We start from the raw sequence: 13,451 nt of genomic DNA, 5'->3' as shown, positions 1-13,451 counted from the left end.
GAAAAAAAGTTATAACTAAATAGTAATTGAAGAACATATTTAGACTAATTACCTGATCTTAATACAAAAAACTCTGCAGAAGAATGATATTAAATAAATAATTAATAAATCTAACATTTTAATTGATAAAATAAAATAAAAGGTTAAAATATTCCTTCCTTAGGCTCTACATAAAAAAACAAAAAACACAGACTCACTAGGGAAGTTTATAAATCACATTTAGAATGAAAAGTATGACATTGGAGACAAAATAAGTCTAGAATTGATAGGTAACTATTATCTAATAATCCCCAAATAAAGAAAAAAATAAAATAAATGAACAAACATAGAGCGAAGGTTATACACGTAATTTCAGCTAAGAAAGAGTGTCGGTTACCTGTTAAGTTAGCTTAGGTCTTCCTTTCTGAGTTTTAATTAAAACATGACAGGATAAGATGATGTTGGAAGGAACATAACATTTTGCGCTATTTGGCGGGTACGCAGACACCCAAATAACAAAAAAAGAAAAACCAAAATTAATAGAAAAAACAGAGAAAGAAAATCGGGCTGAAAAGCGCAACACAGTGAACACACCACATCAGACATCGTACAGTCTTGGAGAGAAAGGGAAACAAAAACACACACACACACACACAGATACATACTCACTCACCAACACCGCTCAAACCAGTCTCTATCTAGCGGGTTCCGAAACAACACCAGACCTCTCTCATCTTCCAGAATCTTCTAGACCCTTCTCCCTGGAAACTGCTTCTTAACTTCAAACACCAACACTCTCACACCTTTATCATGGACTTGTACGGTCGGGGCCCCGCCAGGAATGGATCCAACCCGGTCAACCAACCCGAATGGCGCTCACCGGCCACCGACACTGCTCTCGAAGGTCTTTCTCTCTTCTCTGCTTCTTATATTAGGGTTTACTTTATGTGGAAGCTGTGTTGTGTTAGTTTAGGGGTTTCTTTGTGGCTTCTAATTAGGGTTTTTTCGGTTTCTGCAGAATCCATGTGGCATTTGACGTTGGGTGGTGGGGAATCTTACCCGGAGCGGCCCGGCGTGCCCAATTGTGTGTATTACATGCGAACTGGTGTGTGTGGATATGGTGGCAGGTGTCGTTACAATCATCCTCGTGACCGTGCTGCGGTAACACTTTCCATCACTTTGAGATTCTGCATTAGGTTAGAGTTTCATGCAAGTGTCTTGTTGCTGTTGATTTTTGGTAGGCATTGTTTTCATGTCTCTTTTGGCTCTGTGTTGGTGTTGTTACTTATTTCTGAAGGTCAATGTTGTGTATGAATGTTCGTTTACTGCGTGGTTGGTTCTTTTCCTTTTTAGCGAGGAAGGGGGTTCTCAATATGAAGTGTACTTCCAAAGTGAGAATTGAAGAATGTGGATGACTAAGTTTTTTCTTTCTTACATCTTATTGCTAAAGTGTATAAATATCAATGCGTTAGGTTGCTGCGGCAGTAAGAGCTACAGGGGAGTACCCAGAAAGGGTGGGGGAACCTCCGTGTCAGGTATGCTATTTTTGGCCCCTTTAAATGGTTTTTCTCAAATAAAATCTACAAATTTCTTCTTAAATTTCTAATTTAATGTGGTTATTAATACTTGGTGTTTCTGATGAGCAGTATTATTTAAAAACGGGAACCTGTAAATTTGGTGCATCCTGTAAATTCCACCATCCTAAAAATGGAGGTGGATATTTAAGTCAAGCTCCACTAAATGTCTACGGATACCCATTAAGGCCTGTATGACACTTCTTTTTCCTCATCTCCCTCATGTAATTGACAGTAGTATAAATAATGCCATGTTGAACCACGCCTTTTGTTTAACAGGGTGAGAAAGAATGCTCCTACTATTTGAAAACGGGGCAGTGCAAATTTGGTATATCTTGTAAATTCCATCATCCTCAACCTGCTGGCACGTCATTGCCAGCATCTGCACCTCAATTTTATCAACAGGTGCAGTCTCCTACAGTTCCTCTGCCTGAACAGTATGGAGGAGCTTCTTCAAGTTTGAGAGTGGCTAGGCCTCCTATGTTGCCTGGTTCATATGTTCAAGGGGCTTATGGTCCTGTACTTCTTTCTCCAGGGGTTGTCCCATTTCCCGGATGGAGTCCTTATTCGGTGAGAGGGACATGTGTGTGCGTGTTGTGGAAAGTCATCTTTTTTGTGTTAACTTTTAGGAGTTGCATTATTCTGAAATTTTTAAATTGGTGTAGGCACCTGTAAGTCCTGTGCCATCTCCTGGTGCTCAACCTGCCGTTGGGGGTACATCTTTATATGGAGTAACCCAGTTATCATCACCAACATCAGCTTTTGCAAGACCATATACTCCCCTTCCCTCTACGTCTGGCCCTTTAGGAAGCAGCCTGAAAGAACAATTATTTCCTGAAAGACCTGGTGAACTTGAATGCCAATACTATCTGAGAACAGGGGACTGTAAATTTGGATTAGCTTGTCGATATCATCATCCTCGGGATCATATTGTGGCACGGCCACTTCTTAATCCTGTTGGACTTCCTTTACGTCCGGTATGTGGTTACTCACTTGATTTGAATATTCAATTGTCTGGTTAATTTCTACGATTTAATTAAATGTTGTTTTATGTTACTTTATACTTATAGATGTACATATACAAAGAGTGTGAATACGATGTTTATTTTGCTTAGGGCACAGTACTCGCGTTTCCTACCTATTAGACATTAAAATCTGCAGGTGGTCTAGACAACCTGCCCTTTTATTTGTGACTTGGGCCCTAATAGCATTAGGTACTCAATAATCCAACTTCTGTTGCGCTAGGGTCAACATGGACAACGGTTGATCTGGAGTAACAGATAATATTAGACTTTTGCTTTGCACAATGATAGAGTTGGTCGTTGGTGGCACAATGCCATTCCAATTCAACATTTCAATTCCATAAATTGTATAAGTTTAAACTATACTAAACAGATACGTTCATACAATTACGAAACATAAGTTCCTAAGGTGAAAACAATTAAATAACTAAGAATGGAAAAATGTTTAAGTTTGTGTCTCCAATCCTCTAATGACATCATCTCCAATATCATTATCTTCATCACCATCAAGCTCTTTCCCTGATAAAAAAGTGTGCATTACATTGGCATAAAACCTAAATTATCAATATTGAGTACATCTAGAGTTGGGTCAGCTGAACTTGCTCGTCCCAAGTCTAGAGAGTGAGGAAACTTCTATATTGACATCAAAAGAATTTGAACCATTCCCACTTCCGGACATTTTAAAATTTTCACAACTTGATGTGACACTGAGTCGGTTGGGGATAGAGTGCAGAATCAGATCATGAGTACTAGATCTGATGAGGGGTACACTCTTTTTGTTTGGAGAAGTTGCAAGCCAAACCCTATATTTCACTGTGATGTGGGTTCTCAAAATGTGTTTGAAATAGTCAAATGACATAATTTTGTGTCGGTTTTTGTGCCAAACAACGGATTTGGTGAACTTGTAAGTCTACCATGAGTGAACTGAGTTTGATCGAGTTTGCTTGAGTCTACCAAGAAACTAGTTTGGAGACAAGTAAAATCGTTCGAGTTTGTGAGTTGACCTGTGAGTTTGATAACCATGGATGATTTTATGCACACACAGGGCCCTCCACTCAAAAAGTATTTGGACTTTGAAGTCCTCATTTCAGGTCAAGAATCAACCTTCCTAAAAGATTAAGTTGTTCAACAAAAGTCTGTGTTACACACTCATTCTATTTTTCTTTTAATTAATTATGATATTAATGTGGCTTTCGGTATAGAGGCCTCTAAAATTTAACAGTTCAAGATTTTGACAACAAAATCTACTGTCTTGTGACTGTTAAATTTGGTTATCATCTTTGAATGATTTTCCAGCTTAGGAAACCCAGGTGTTGGTGAAATCTAGTTTGGAAGTGATGGTTAACGCATTTCAGTTTCCAACTACAACTTCCAATATAGTGATGATGTGGTTGATGTTAAATTTGTAGCATGATAGTTTGATTTCTATCTTGGATTTTGTTTTGCATGTTTGCTGTTGCATGATCTTTGGGGGGATGTGATATGAAACATAGGATCTGAATTGGGGACTACAGTGGATGGGATATGATTTCATCATTACATTGTACGTACATTTTGGCCGCGAACTTGTGGTCAGCTATTTTTTACCTTGTTGGGTAAAAAGGTTACTTACACACAAATTTGATACTTGACTGCTCAAGTTACTCCTTTTAAATCCAGGTAGCTCTGCGTAGGTGCATATATTTCAGATGCAACAACCTATGCAGTTGTGTGCACTTGTGATTTTGATTACTACGCATGTGCAAATACAATTATTGTTGATGGAGTTGGTTGCACGTGGCAGTAGTGATTATAACTTATCGATTCATATATTCTGTATAGAGTTTAGTGACCAGCTAAGGATTTATTATTTGATTGAAGTATGAGTTTTATGTGAAATAATTGATTGTTCTTAAGCACAATCTCGTGTTGTGACATTGCAATTGTGTGTTTTTTTATTTTGAGAGTTTTTTCTTAATTGATTTGTTTTCTAGAAAACAGGGTGTACAACCTTGCGCATTTTATTTGCAAAATGGGCATTGCAAGTTTGGCTCGACGTGCAAATTTGACCATCCTTTGGGATCCATGAGATACAGTCCATCGGCATCTTCTCTCATTGATGTGCCTGTTACTCCATATCCAGTTGGTTCTTTGCTGTCTCAGCTGGCCCCTTCAACAACATCTTCAGAGCTTCGGCCTGAACTGATGTCGGGGTCCAAAAAGGAATCTTTTTCAGCCAGAATACCTTCTTCTGGAAATAGTTCCGGTACCTCTGTGGGTTTAATATTCTCACAAGGTGGGTCTGTTTCCCTATCTGATGTGCAACTCTCAAGTCAGAGTTCTGCCTCTGCTAGCAGTAGCAGAAGCACCAGACAAAGTGGTGAGATACGTTGACATCGCTAGTGCAAGCTTGAAAATATGTCCTCATTATCCATTGGATTGATTTCACAGGCCTCCATTGCTCTGTCTATAGTCCCCGATGCTTTAATTGAAACTGTTCAAAGATTCGCTATCGCTGTGTTTAGAAATCCATCATCCAATTCGGTTTTAAAAGCCTATACTAGGTCATTCACTTCTATGTTCTCCTCATCTGATTATATTATTATTATTATCTCAAATAAGCTTCAATAGAAAACTTAACACTTTCTATTCTTCATCTCTTCGGAATGTTTATTATTTTACCTAATTTATTGCTCTTGTGTGATCATTATGGTTACATTTTCCGAAGATATATATGGTTTGTTTGCAGTTTTTCTACTGCTATTACCTGCAATCTCTCCCCACACATAACAGGTTTAAAGAATATTTCTCTTACTAAACTTAACCGAATATCTAATAGCAATTTGACCTTGCTCTTGGAGGTTAAAATGTTGGTAGTGTTTTTTGGTACAACTTTTTCTAATGCATCTCGTTTTTTTGTTTTCTGCTTTGTACTATTGCATCCATGCATATCTTGTGCGTATCTGCAAATATATTCTGCATTCTATAAATATTTTTGAATCCAGGGAATATTGAAAGTCAATATTTTAAAACGTTAGTTAATGAAATAAAGTTAAAAATATAAATATTAATATGTGGTAATTTTACTCAAATATTTAAGCAATGTCAGAATTTAAGAAAATATTCTTTTAAATAATGAAGATTTAATAAATAAAGTCTGATTTTATATGAAAAAAACAAGAAAAATGTTTGTTTTGAAATGAAGATGTGTGAAGAGGTGAAACTGTGTTTAAACTCTTAACAATATCTTTTCAAATTTAATGAGTGGATTATCATTGGGAAGTACCAAATATGGAGCAAATTAGTTTTCAAATACTCTTAATAGTTGAAAGTTAAACCATGTTAAGTTAATATGTTAAAATAGTTTGCACGGAAAACTAATTTTTCTTTCATTACTAAATTACATTAAGAATCTTCTAGTTTTAATCAGAATAGTCGCCTCGCTTACATATTTTCTGTTATTAACGAATGACATATATTTTATGTTGTTAACTCACGACACTAGTATCTTTTTATCCTAATTTTTTCTTTTTGAAATAACACTCATTTTCTTAGTTTTATTTAAAAATACCATATTATGTAAAACGTAAATAAAAAATACGAAAATTAAAAATGAAGATTTAAAATATAAAAGTAACGAGTATTATTATAAAAAAAAATTGAATGATTTACTCAGAAAATATCATGAAAGTTACCTTTTTAGAAAATATATTCTAGTATTCAAATAAATAAATAAATACCCATTCTCTATGATTAAATCTATTAACTCGTTATCGAATTTATATGTGACTTTTATAAAAGTATAAATGTAATAAAAACAAAACGAAGAACTGTTGTTTGTTTATTAAAAGAAAAAAATTATTTAAGGAGAATTAATACAAGATTAGAGTAACTTTCTTACCATTAAACTAACTAGTTTTTTCTATAGTAATTTGTAATCTATATTTTAAAATTTTAACTGTAAAATTTTTTATGTAATTTTTAGTAGATGATACTTTTAGATAAAATACAAAAAGAGAGTTGTGATTCAATTGATTAAAAAACATAAGAATGAGTATATCTATTCTAAAACTAGTAAGAATGTAGATGTGATTCAACATAAATACAAGAAGATGAGTCCAGTTTTCTGAATTATTATAGTAATAACAAAACTTAGTTATGAAAAGATAAAGAGGCACACTCTGATACGGCATTTGGGAACCCTTCTCTTGTCCCCACATAAAGAAAACAAAGAAAAACAGCTTAGAATTTAAACGGTTCAATCATAAACCTGTGAACAAAACCATACCTCTAACGGGTGAAAAAAAGTGAAATCACCTTGGAATTTGAATTCAATTTATCTGTTATTATTTGAATAAATTAAAAGCGTAGAACTTTATGTTATGAATGTAATATAATTTTATATTGGAATGGAAGGGCAGTTGCGTCACTTTACAAAAGGATGAGTGTCGGTTACTGGTGAAGTGAGAACCCCGTTTTGTGATTTTAAACTGTGGCGGGTAGGCACAAATGAAGGAACAAAAAACTGAAATTAATACAAGAAAAACAGCGAAAGAAAATGGAGCTGAAAAGCCCATTACAACACACTACTACACTAGAGACCGTACGGTCCTAGTCAGAGAGAAGAAGCAAAACAAAACACACACTTTCTCACTCACTCTCACACACACGCACGCTCCAACGCACGCCCTGTACAGTGAAGCTGTGAAAATCCCCTTTCTGTCTCTCCGCTTCGAAACCACCGAACAACACCAGCTCGCCGATCTTCCACACACTTCAACACCTCTCTACCACCAACCACCTTCTTCACTTCGGACACTCCAACTCAAACCCGTTTCCATGGACTTGTACGGTCGGGCCCCCGTCAGGAACGGATCCAACCCGGTCAACCAACCCGAATGGCCCTCACCGGGCATCGACACTGCTCTCGAAGGTCTTTCTCTCTTCTCTTCTCCTCTGTTAGCTTTTATTAATGTCCAACTTCTGCTGTGTTAGTTTTGGGGGTTTTTCGGTGGCTTCTAATTAGGGTTTTGGTTTTTGTGTAGAATCCATGTGGCATTTAACGCTCGGTGGCGGCGAATCTTACCCGGAGCGGCCCGGCGTTCCCAATTGTGTGTATTACATGCGAACCGGTGTGTGCGGATACGGTAGCAGGTGTCGTTACAATCACCCTCGTGATCGTGCTGCGGTAACCCTTTCCATCACTTTGAGATTCTGCATTAGGTTAGAGTTTCATGCAAGTGTTTTTTGTTTTTGTAGTTGGCATTGTTTTCATGCCTTTTTTGGCCCTGTGTCGGTGTTATTGCTTATTTCTGAAGGTCGATGTTCTGTAGGAATGTTCATTTACTGTGTAGTTAGTTTTTTTCCTTTTTAGCGAGGAGGGTTCTATTCAATTTTTACTTTCTCAATGTGAAGTGCCACTTGAAAGTGGGAATCCGGTTTAAAGGATAGCTGGTTGTGTTGCAGAAGCGTATTTTAGTTAGAAAAAAATAACAATGTTTATGTAGATAGCGAGTATTTTATTTCATCTTATTGCTAAAGTATATGAATATGAATTGACTCAGTTGAGTCAAATGCTGCTTAGGTTGTTGCGGCGGTAAGAGCTACGGGGGAGTACCCAGAACGGGTGGGGGAACCTCCATGTCAGGTCTTGGTTTTTGTTTTATTTCCATAAATGATTTTTTATGTTCAATCTGCAATTTTTTTAAAATGGTTATACTTATTCTTCTTCGTCATTCTGATGAACAGTATTATTTAAAGACCGGAACCTGTAAATTTGGAGCATCCTGTAAATTCCACCATCCAAAAAATGGAGGTGGATATTTAAGTCAAGCTCCACTAAATACTTACGGATACCCATTACGGCCAGTATGACTCTTCTTTTTGCTCTTCTTCTGCCACCTGTAGCCCGCAGCAAACAATGCTATTGTTAACTGTCTTTTTTTTGAACAGGGTGAGAGAGAGTGCTCCTATTATTTGAAAACGGGGCAGTGCAAATTTGGTGTTACCTGTAAATTCCATCATCCTCAACCCGCTGGCACACCATTGCCAGCATCTGCACCTCAATTTTATCAACAGGTGCAGTCTCCTACCGTTCCTGTGGCTGAACAGTATGCAGGAGCTTCTGCAAACTTAAGAGTGGCAAGGCCCCCTGTATTGTCCGGTTCCTATGTACAAGGGGCTTATGGTCCTGTACTTCTTTCTCCAGGGGTTGTCCAGTTTCCTGGATGGAGTCCTTATTCGGTGAGAGGGACATGTCTGCAAAGTGAAAAGTCAATTTTTCTTCATTTAGCAGTTGCTTTCTTCTGACAATTTTAAATTTGTGCAGGCACCTGTAAGTCCTGTGCTATCTCCTGGTGCTCAACCTGCTGTTGGAGCCACTTCTTTATACGGAGTGACCCAGTTGTCATCACCAACATCAGCTTTTGCTAGACCGTATACTCCGCTGTCCTCTACTACCAGTCCTTCAGGAAACATACTTAAGGATCAATTATTTCCTGAAAGACCCGGTGAACCTGAATGCCAATACTTTCTGAGAACAGGGGACTGTAAATTTGGATTAGCTTGTCGATATCATCATCCTCGGGACCATATTGTTGCACGACCATTTCTTAGCCCAATTGGACTTCCTTTACGACCGGTATGTATGGTTGCTCACTTGATTTGATTACTTGTCTTATTGTCTAGTTAACATTCTTAGATTTATTTAAATTTAAGTTGTATGGTACTTTAAAGTGTTACAATTATAATTTATGATGTTATCCATATAAAATGTGCATATCTACACATGACAAATGTATGAATAGCACATCTATTGTGCTCAGGGAGCACTACTATTTCCTACTCATTAGAAATAAAAAATTTGTTGGTAGTCTAGACAACCTTTTGTAACATGAGCCCTGATATTATAAAAGTATCCCTGCATGGCAATTAACTCATAGCGTAGCTTCAGTTGCACTAGGAACAACATGGACAGCAATTGACCTGGAGTAAGAGACAGTATTAAACTTTTGCTTTGCACGATTAGATTTGGCCCTTGACAGAACATAATATAAATATGTATATATAAAGCTGTCTGCACGAGCCTTTTAGGCCTGAGATGTGGAATGCAACTTCTTATTTACAGGAATGGGGATAGCTAAGATTGTACTCTTGATCATATATTCATTCGAAGCCCTTATTTCATGAAAAATTAACCTTCGGACAAAGTTTAACCTGTTGAATAAAATGCATGTGATTATTATTTTCCTATAATCAGTCCCATTTTAAAAGCTGCTATTCACTCTATTTTTCTTTTTAATTTCATATGGCATAAAAGTGACTTGCTCATATATATGTCTGAAATATAAAAATTGTCTTTCCTGCTTCCACTGAAAAGGCCAATGTAGTGATGTACATGATGCCAAATTGTGACACGGTTAGTTGCTGTTCTATCTTGAGTTTTGCATGATTAAAGTTTTATTATGTTTGGAGGGATATGTGATGGAAACATAGGATCTAAACTGGGGGTTATGGCAGAGAGGATTTGGATTTATAGTTCCTTTGGAAATAAATTTTTGTTGTGGTCAAACCATGTTTCTTCGTTTTTGAGGAAACATGCTATTTAATGAGCTATTGGACACCACAATAGCACAAGTTACTCGTTTTGGATTCAGGATGCCTTGCATAGATCTCATGTGCAAAAAAATCTATTCCAGTTGTGCGCATTTGTGACCGGGATGCATGTGCAAATAGAATTATTTACAATGGAGTTACGCACTTGTAGCCTTAGTGTTTATAGTGTAATCCATTCGTAAATTTTTTTTTCATCTCAGTTACACTAGTGTTTAGAGTTGTTATTTGTTTGAATGCATTAATTTTATCTGGAATATTTAACTGTTCTTAAGCACATTCTCATGTTTCATTGCAGCATTACAATTTGTGTTTTATATTTTATATTTTTGGGATTTTTCTTAATTAATTTGTTTTCTAGAAAACAGGGCGTACAACCTTGCGCTTTTTACTTGCAAAACGGGCATTGCAAGTTTGGGTCCACGTGCAAATTTGACCATCCTTTGGGATCTTTGAGCTACAGTCCATCGGTATCTTCTTTCATTGATGTGCCAGTTACTCCATACCCTGTGGGGTCTTTGCTGTCTCAGCTGGCTCCTTCTACAACATCTTCAGAGCTTCGGTCTGAACTGATGTCCGGGTCCAAAAAGGAATCCCTTTCAGCCAGAATACCTTCTTCTGGTACTTCTGTCGGTCTAATTTTCTCACAAGGTGGTTCTATCTCGTTATCTGATGTGCAACTCTCAAGTCCGAGTTCTGCCCCTCTTGGCAGTAGCAGAAACACCAGACAAAGCGGTGAGATACGTTGATCAGGCTAGTGGAAAACCTGAAAATGACTCCTCATTACCTATTGGATGTGACTTCACAAGCCTCCATTGCTTCTGTTTATAGTCCTCAGTATTTTGATGGCAACTGTTCAAATTTTCACTGTCTTGGTTGAGAATTCATCATCCAATCCTGTTTAGAGCCTATACTAGGTGATTCTCATCTGATTATATTATTATCTCCAATAAGCATCAATTGAAAACTCAATATTGTCTACACTCCATCTCTTTTGATTGTTATTATTCATCCTTTACTTAAAGCGTTTGTGTGATGATTGTTTTGTTACAATGCCTTGTTACATTTATGCATGCATGTGAGACACAACCTAGTTCCTGCCCCGTACAAAGATGAAGTTGAAGAGATGACTGAAGTTCCATTTACGCTACTGTTTTTTTGCTTTTACTTTTTTAGTACTTGCAACATGCATACAATGCCTTTGCTATGGAAATTGTAGGGAATCCTAGGTTGGTATTTTCTCCGGCAACGCGATTACTATGTTAAAACGTTGTCATGCCGTTATAATGCACATTATGTAACACATTTTGCTAAACGTTTTGCGTTAGAGTATTTCTCTAGAACATAATTTATGTTCTAATGATGGATAGGAAAATATTGTGTGAATTTTTTTATCCATATTACATATTTAATGCTTATCGGAAAATTTTGTATGCATTCAATGAATATTTGTAAACCTAGATAATATTATTAAAATATGAATAAGTAGAGCTTTTAGCAGTTTAATACAACATAAATCAGAAATGTTTGGAATTTTAAAGCCTATTTTACTGAAGAATTTGAGCATTGTCAGAATTTTAAGGAGTTAAAATTAATTTTTGAACATCAGACTTAAGAAAAAATGATATGGTTTTACATTGAACATTTAAAATGAAGACGTGTGATTGTATGAACAGGGATGGAAATGTATTCCCTTCAAATTAACATTTCAAATTTATAATACGAAGGTGAATTATCATTAATCTTGTATTGATGCATTTGGCTCTCATAACGCATGCATAGGGAAAGAAAGCTAAAATGTATGCACTTCTTCTTAAGTGGGAATTTTGATGTAAATTTATTACTTCTAAACAATGCTAGTTGTTGCATTTTTAATACGGTGGTTAAAAAAAGTGTACTTTTGCATCACCTATTAAAAGCATTGAAGTGTCGTGATCAGAAATGGTGATCATAAATAATAAACTTACAAGAATGTCAAAAGATAAACTTCAACATATTTTATAAAATTGCCGCAAATGATTGTTGACTTTATTGTTATAAAGTGAATAGTCCATTCTAGAAGTTAAAAAAAAAATCAATTTTAAGTATTGATAAAAAGTTAATAGACAATATATTTTTACAATAAATGTGTGTTTGGAAGAAGATTAATGGAGACAGATTCTCATTGTCTTAGCGAGTTAAATGATAAAAGCTATTTATTATTGCGTGTCATTGCATGATAGGGCGATTTATTTTAGTAAGATGGAAAAGTGGAGCTCATTCGTCATATTAAGATGATTAAAAATCTTGATTTACTCGAGGGCAAGCCCACTATTTTTTTTAAATGTTTTCTCTTTTTTTTATTTTTAATTTTTTTTATATATATACATATTAAAAAAATATAACAAATATTTTCTATAATTTTAATCGATTACTTAATGTTTATAATAATATAAATTAAAATAATTATTTATTCTTTTATGTTATATCGTTTTATTATAATTAATAATTATTAATAATTAAGATTGAATTTATAAGTTTTAATAATTTAAATTATAATAATATTGTATATTTATATTCTTAAAATAATATATTATACAAAAGTTAATTTATAATTTTTTTAATTTAAAAAATAGTAAGCAAGCAAGTCCATTCCAACTTGTTTTTAGTCCGCTAGTTTAATATATTAGGTAAAATTCTAATTAGACTCACCAAATTTTAGGGACTGACATGTCAATTCGCAAACCCTAATATTCTTTGACGCCTAGTGTAGTTGTATTATTCCAAGTAAGCATCAAAGTTTGTTGCAAGACAGTTTCTTTTCATAAATTTTTCTATTAATTTTTAATTTTTTATCTCTAAGATTTATAATCAGATATCCATTTAGGCACAATATGACTTTTTGATAATCAAAAATTCATTTTGATATGCTTTTTGATCCTGTGGTTGCTTTTGTTTTTTAATTCTGATTTTTGATTGTATACATTGCTCTCTCTTTTTCATTCTTTTTATTTTGATATGGTTTTGATCGCTATGATTGTTTTTTATTTCTAATTTTTTATCTCTATGATTTTAATTTCGATAGATTTATAATCAGATATACATTTATGTATAATGTGACTTTTTTTGGTTTATATTCTTTGAGTACATTGCTCTCTATTTTTATGACAACGATTTTGTTTTTTCAATTATTTGTATCCACTATGCTGCATTACTTTATTTTAATTATTTATGTTATTGTATTTCCTTAGTTATTATATGTTTTATTTTAATTTCATATAAAATAAAATATATAAATTGTTATACA

At 35.0% G+C, this 13,451-nt stretch overlaps 2 protein-coding genes across 4 annotated transcripts; both read left to right on the top strand.

Annotated features, from left to right (window-relative positions):
• The first annotated feature begins 487 nt into the window (after window positions 1-487).
• On the top strand, window positions 488-5,242 carry LOC114192175 (zinc finger CCCH domain-containing protein 32-like). Of its 2 annotated transcripts, none has more exons than XM_028081807.1 (7): window positions 488-883; window positions 998-1,140; window positions 1,452-1,514; window positions 1,626-1,745; window positions 1,833-2,123; window positions 2,219-2,530; window positions 4,549-4,871. In XM_028081807.1, exons 1-7 carry the CDS (start codon window positions 790-792, stop codon window positions 4,621-4,623), a joined length of 1,098 nt encoding a protein of 365 aa, XP_027937608.1. In that variant the 5' UTR covers window positions 488-789; the 3' UTR covers window positions 4,624-4,871. The 2 variants fall into 2 exon arrangements, with proteins under 2 accessions (XP_027937608.1, XP_027937606.1); XM_028081805.1 differs by having other exon boundaries at window positions 492-883; window positions 4,556-5,242.
• Window positions 5,243-7,062: 1,820 nt separating this feature from the next.
• LOC114192085 (zinc finger CCCH domain-containing protein 32-like) lies at window positions 7,063-11,218 on the top strand. 2 transcript variants are annotated; one of them, XM_028081663.1, is made up of 7 exons: window positions 7,063-7,487; window positions 7,600-7,742; window positions 8,139-8,201; window positions 8,303-8,422; window positions 8,507-8,797; window positions 8,883-9,194; window positions 10,534-11,218. In XM_028081663.1, the coding sequence occupies exons 1-7, from the start codon at window positions 7,064-7,066 to the stop codon at window positions 10,912-10,914; spliced, it is 1,734 nt and encodes a 577-aa protein (XP_027937464.1). In that variant the 5' UTR covers window position 7,063; the 3' UTR covers window positions 10,915-11,218. The 2 variants fall into 2 exon arrangements, with proteins under 2 accessions (XP_027937464.1, XP_027937465.1); XM_028081664.1 differs by having other exon boundaries at window positions 10,527-10,886.
• The last annotated feature ends 2,233 nt before the right edge of the window (window positions 11,219-13,451 follow it).

The sequence above is a fragment of the Vigna unguiculata genome, chromosome 7, assembly GCF_004118075.2.
Source record: "Vigna unguiculata cultivar IT97K-499-35 chromosome 7, ASM411807v1, whole genome shotgun sequence".
In the NCBI taxonomy this organism is placed as follows: domain Eukaryota; kingdom Viridiplantae; phylum Streptophyta; class Magnoliopsida; order Fabales; family Fabaceae; genus Vigna; species Vigna unguiculata.
The sequence above is the reverse complement of the archived record's forward strand: the minus strand, read 5'-3'. Positions and strand labels throughout refer to the sequence as shown.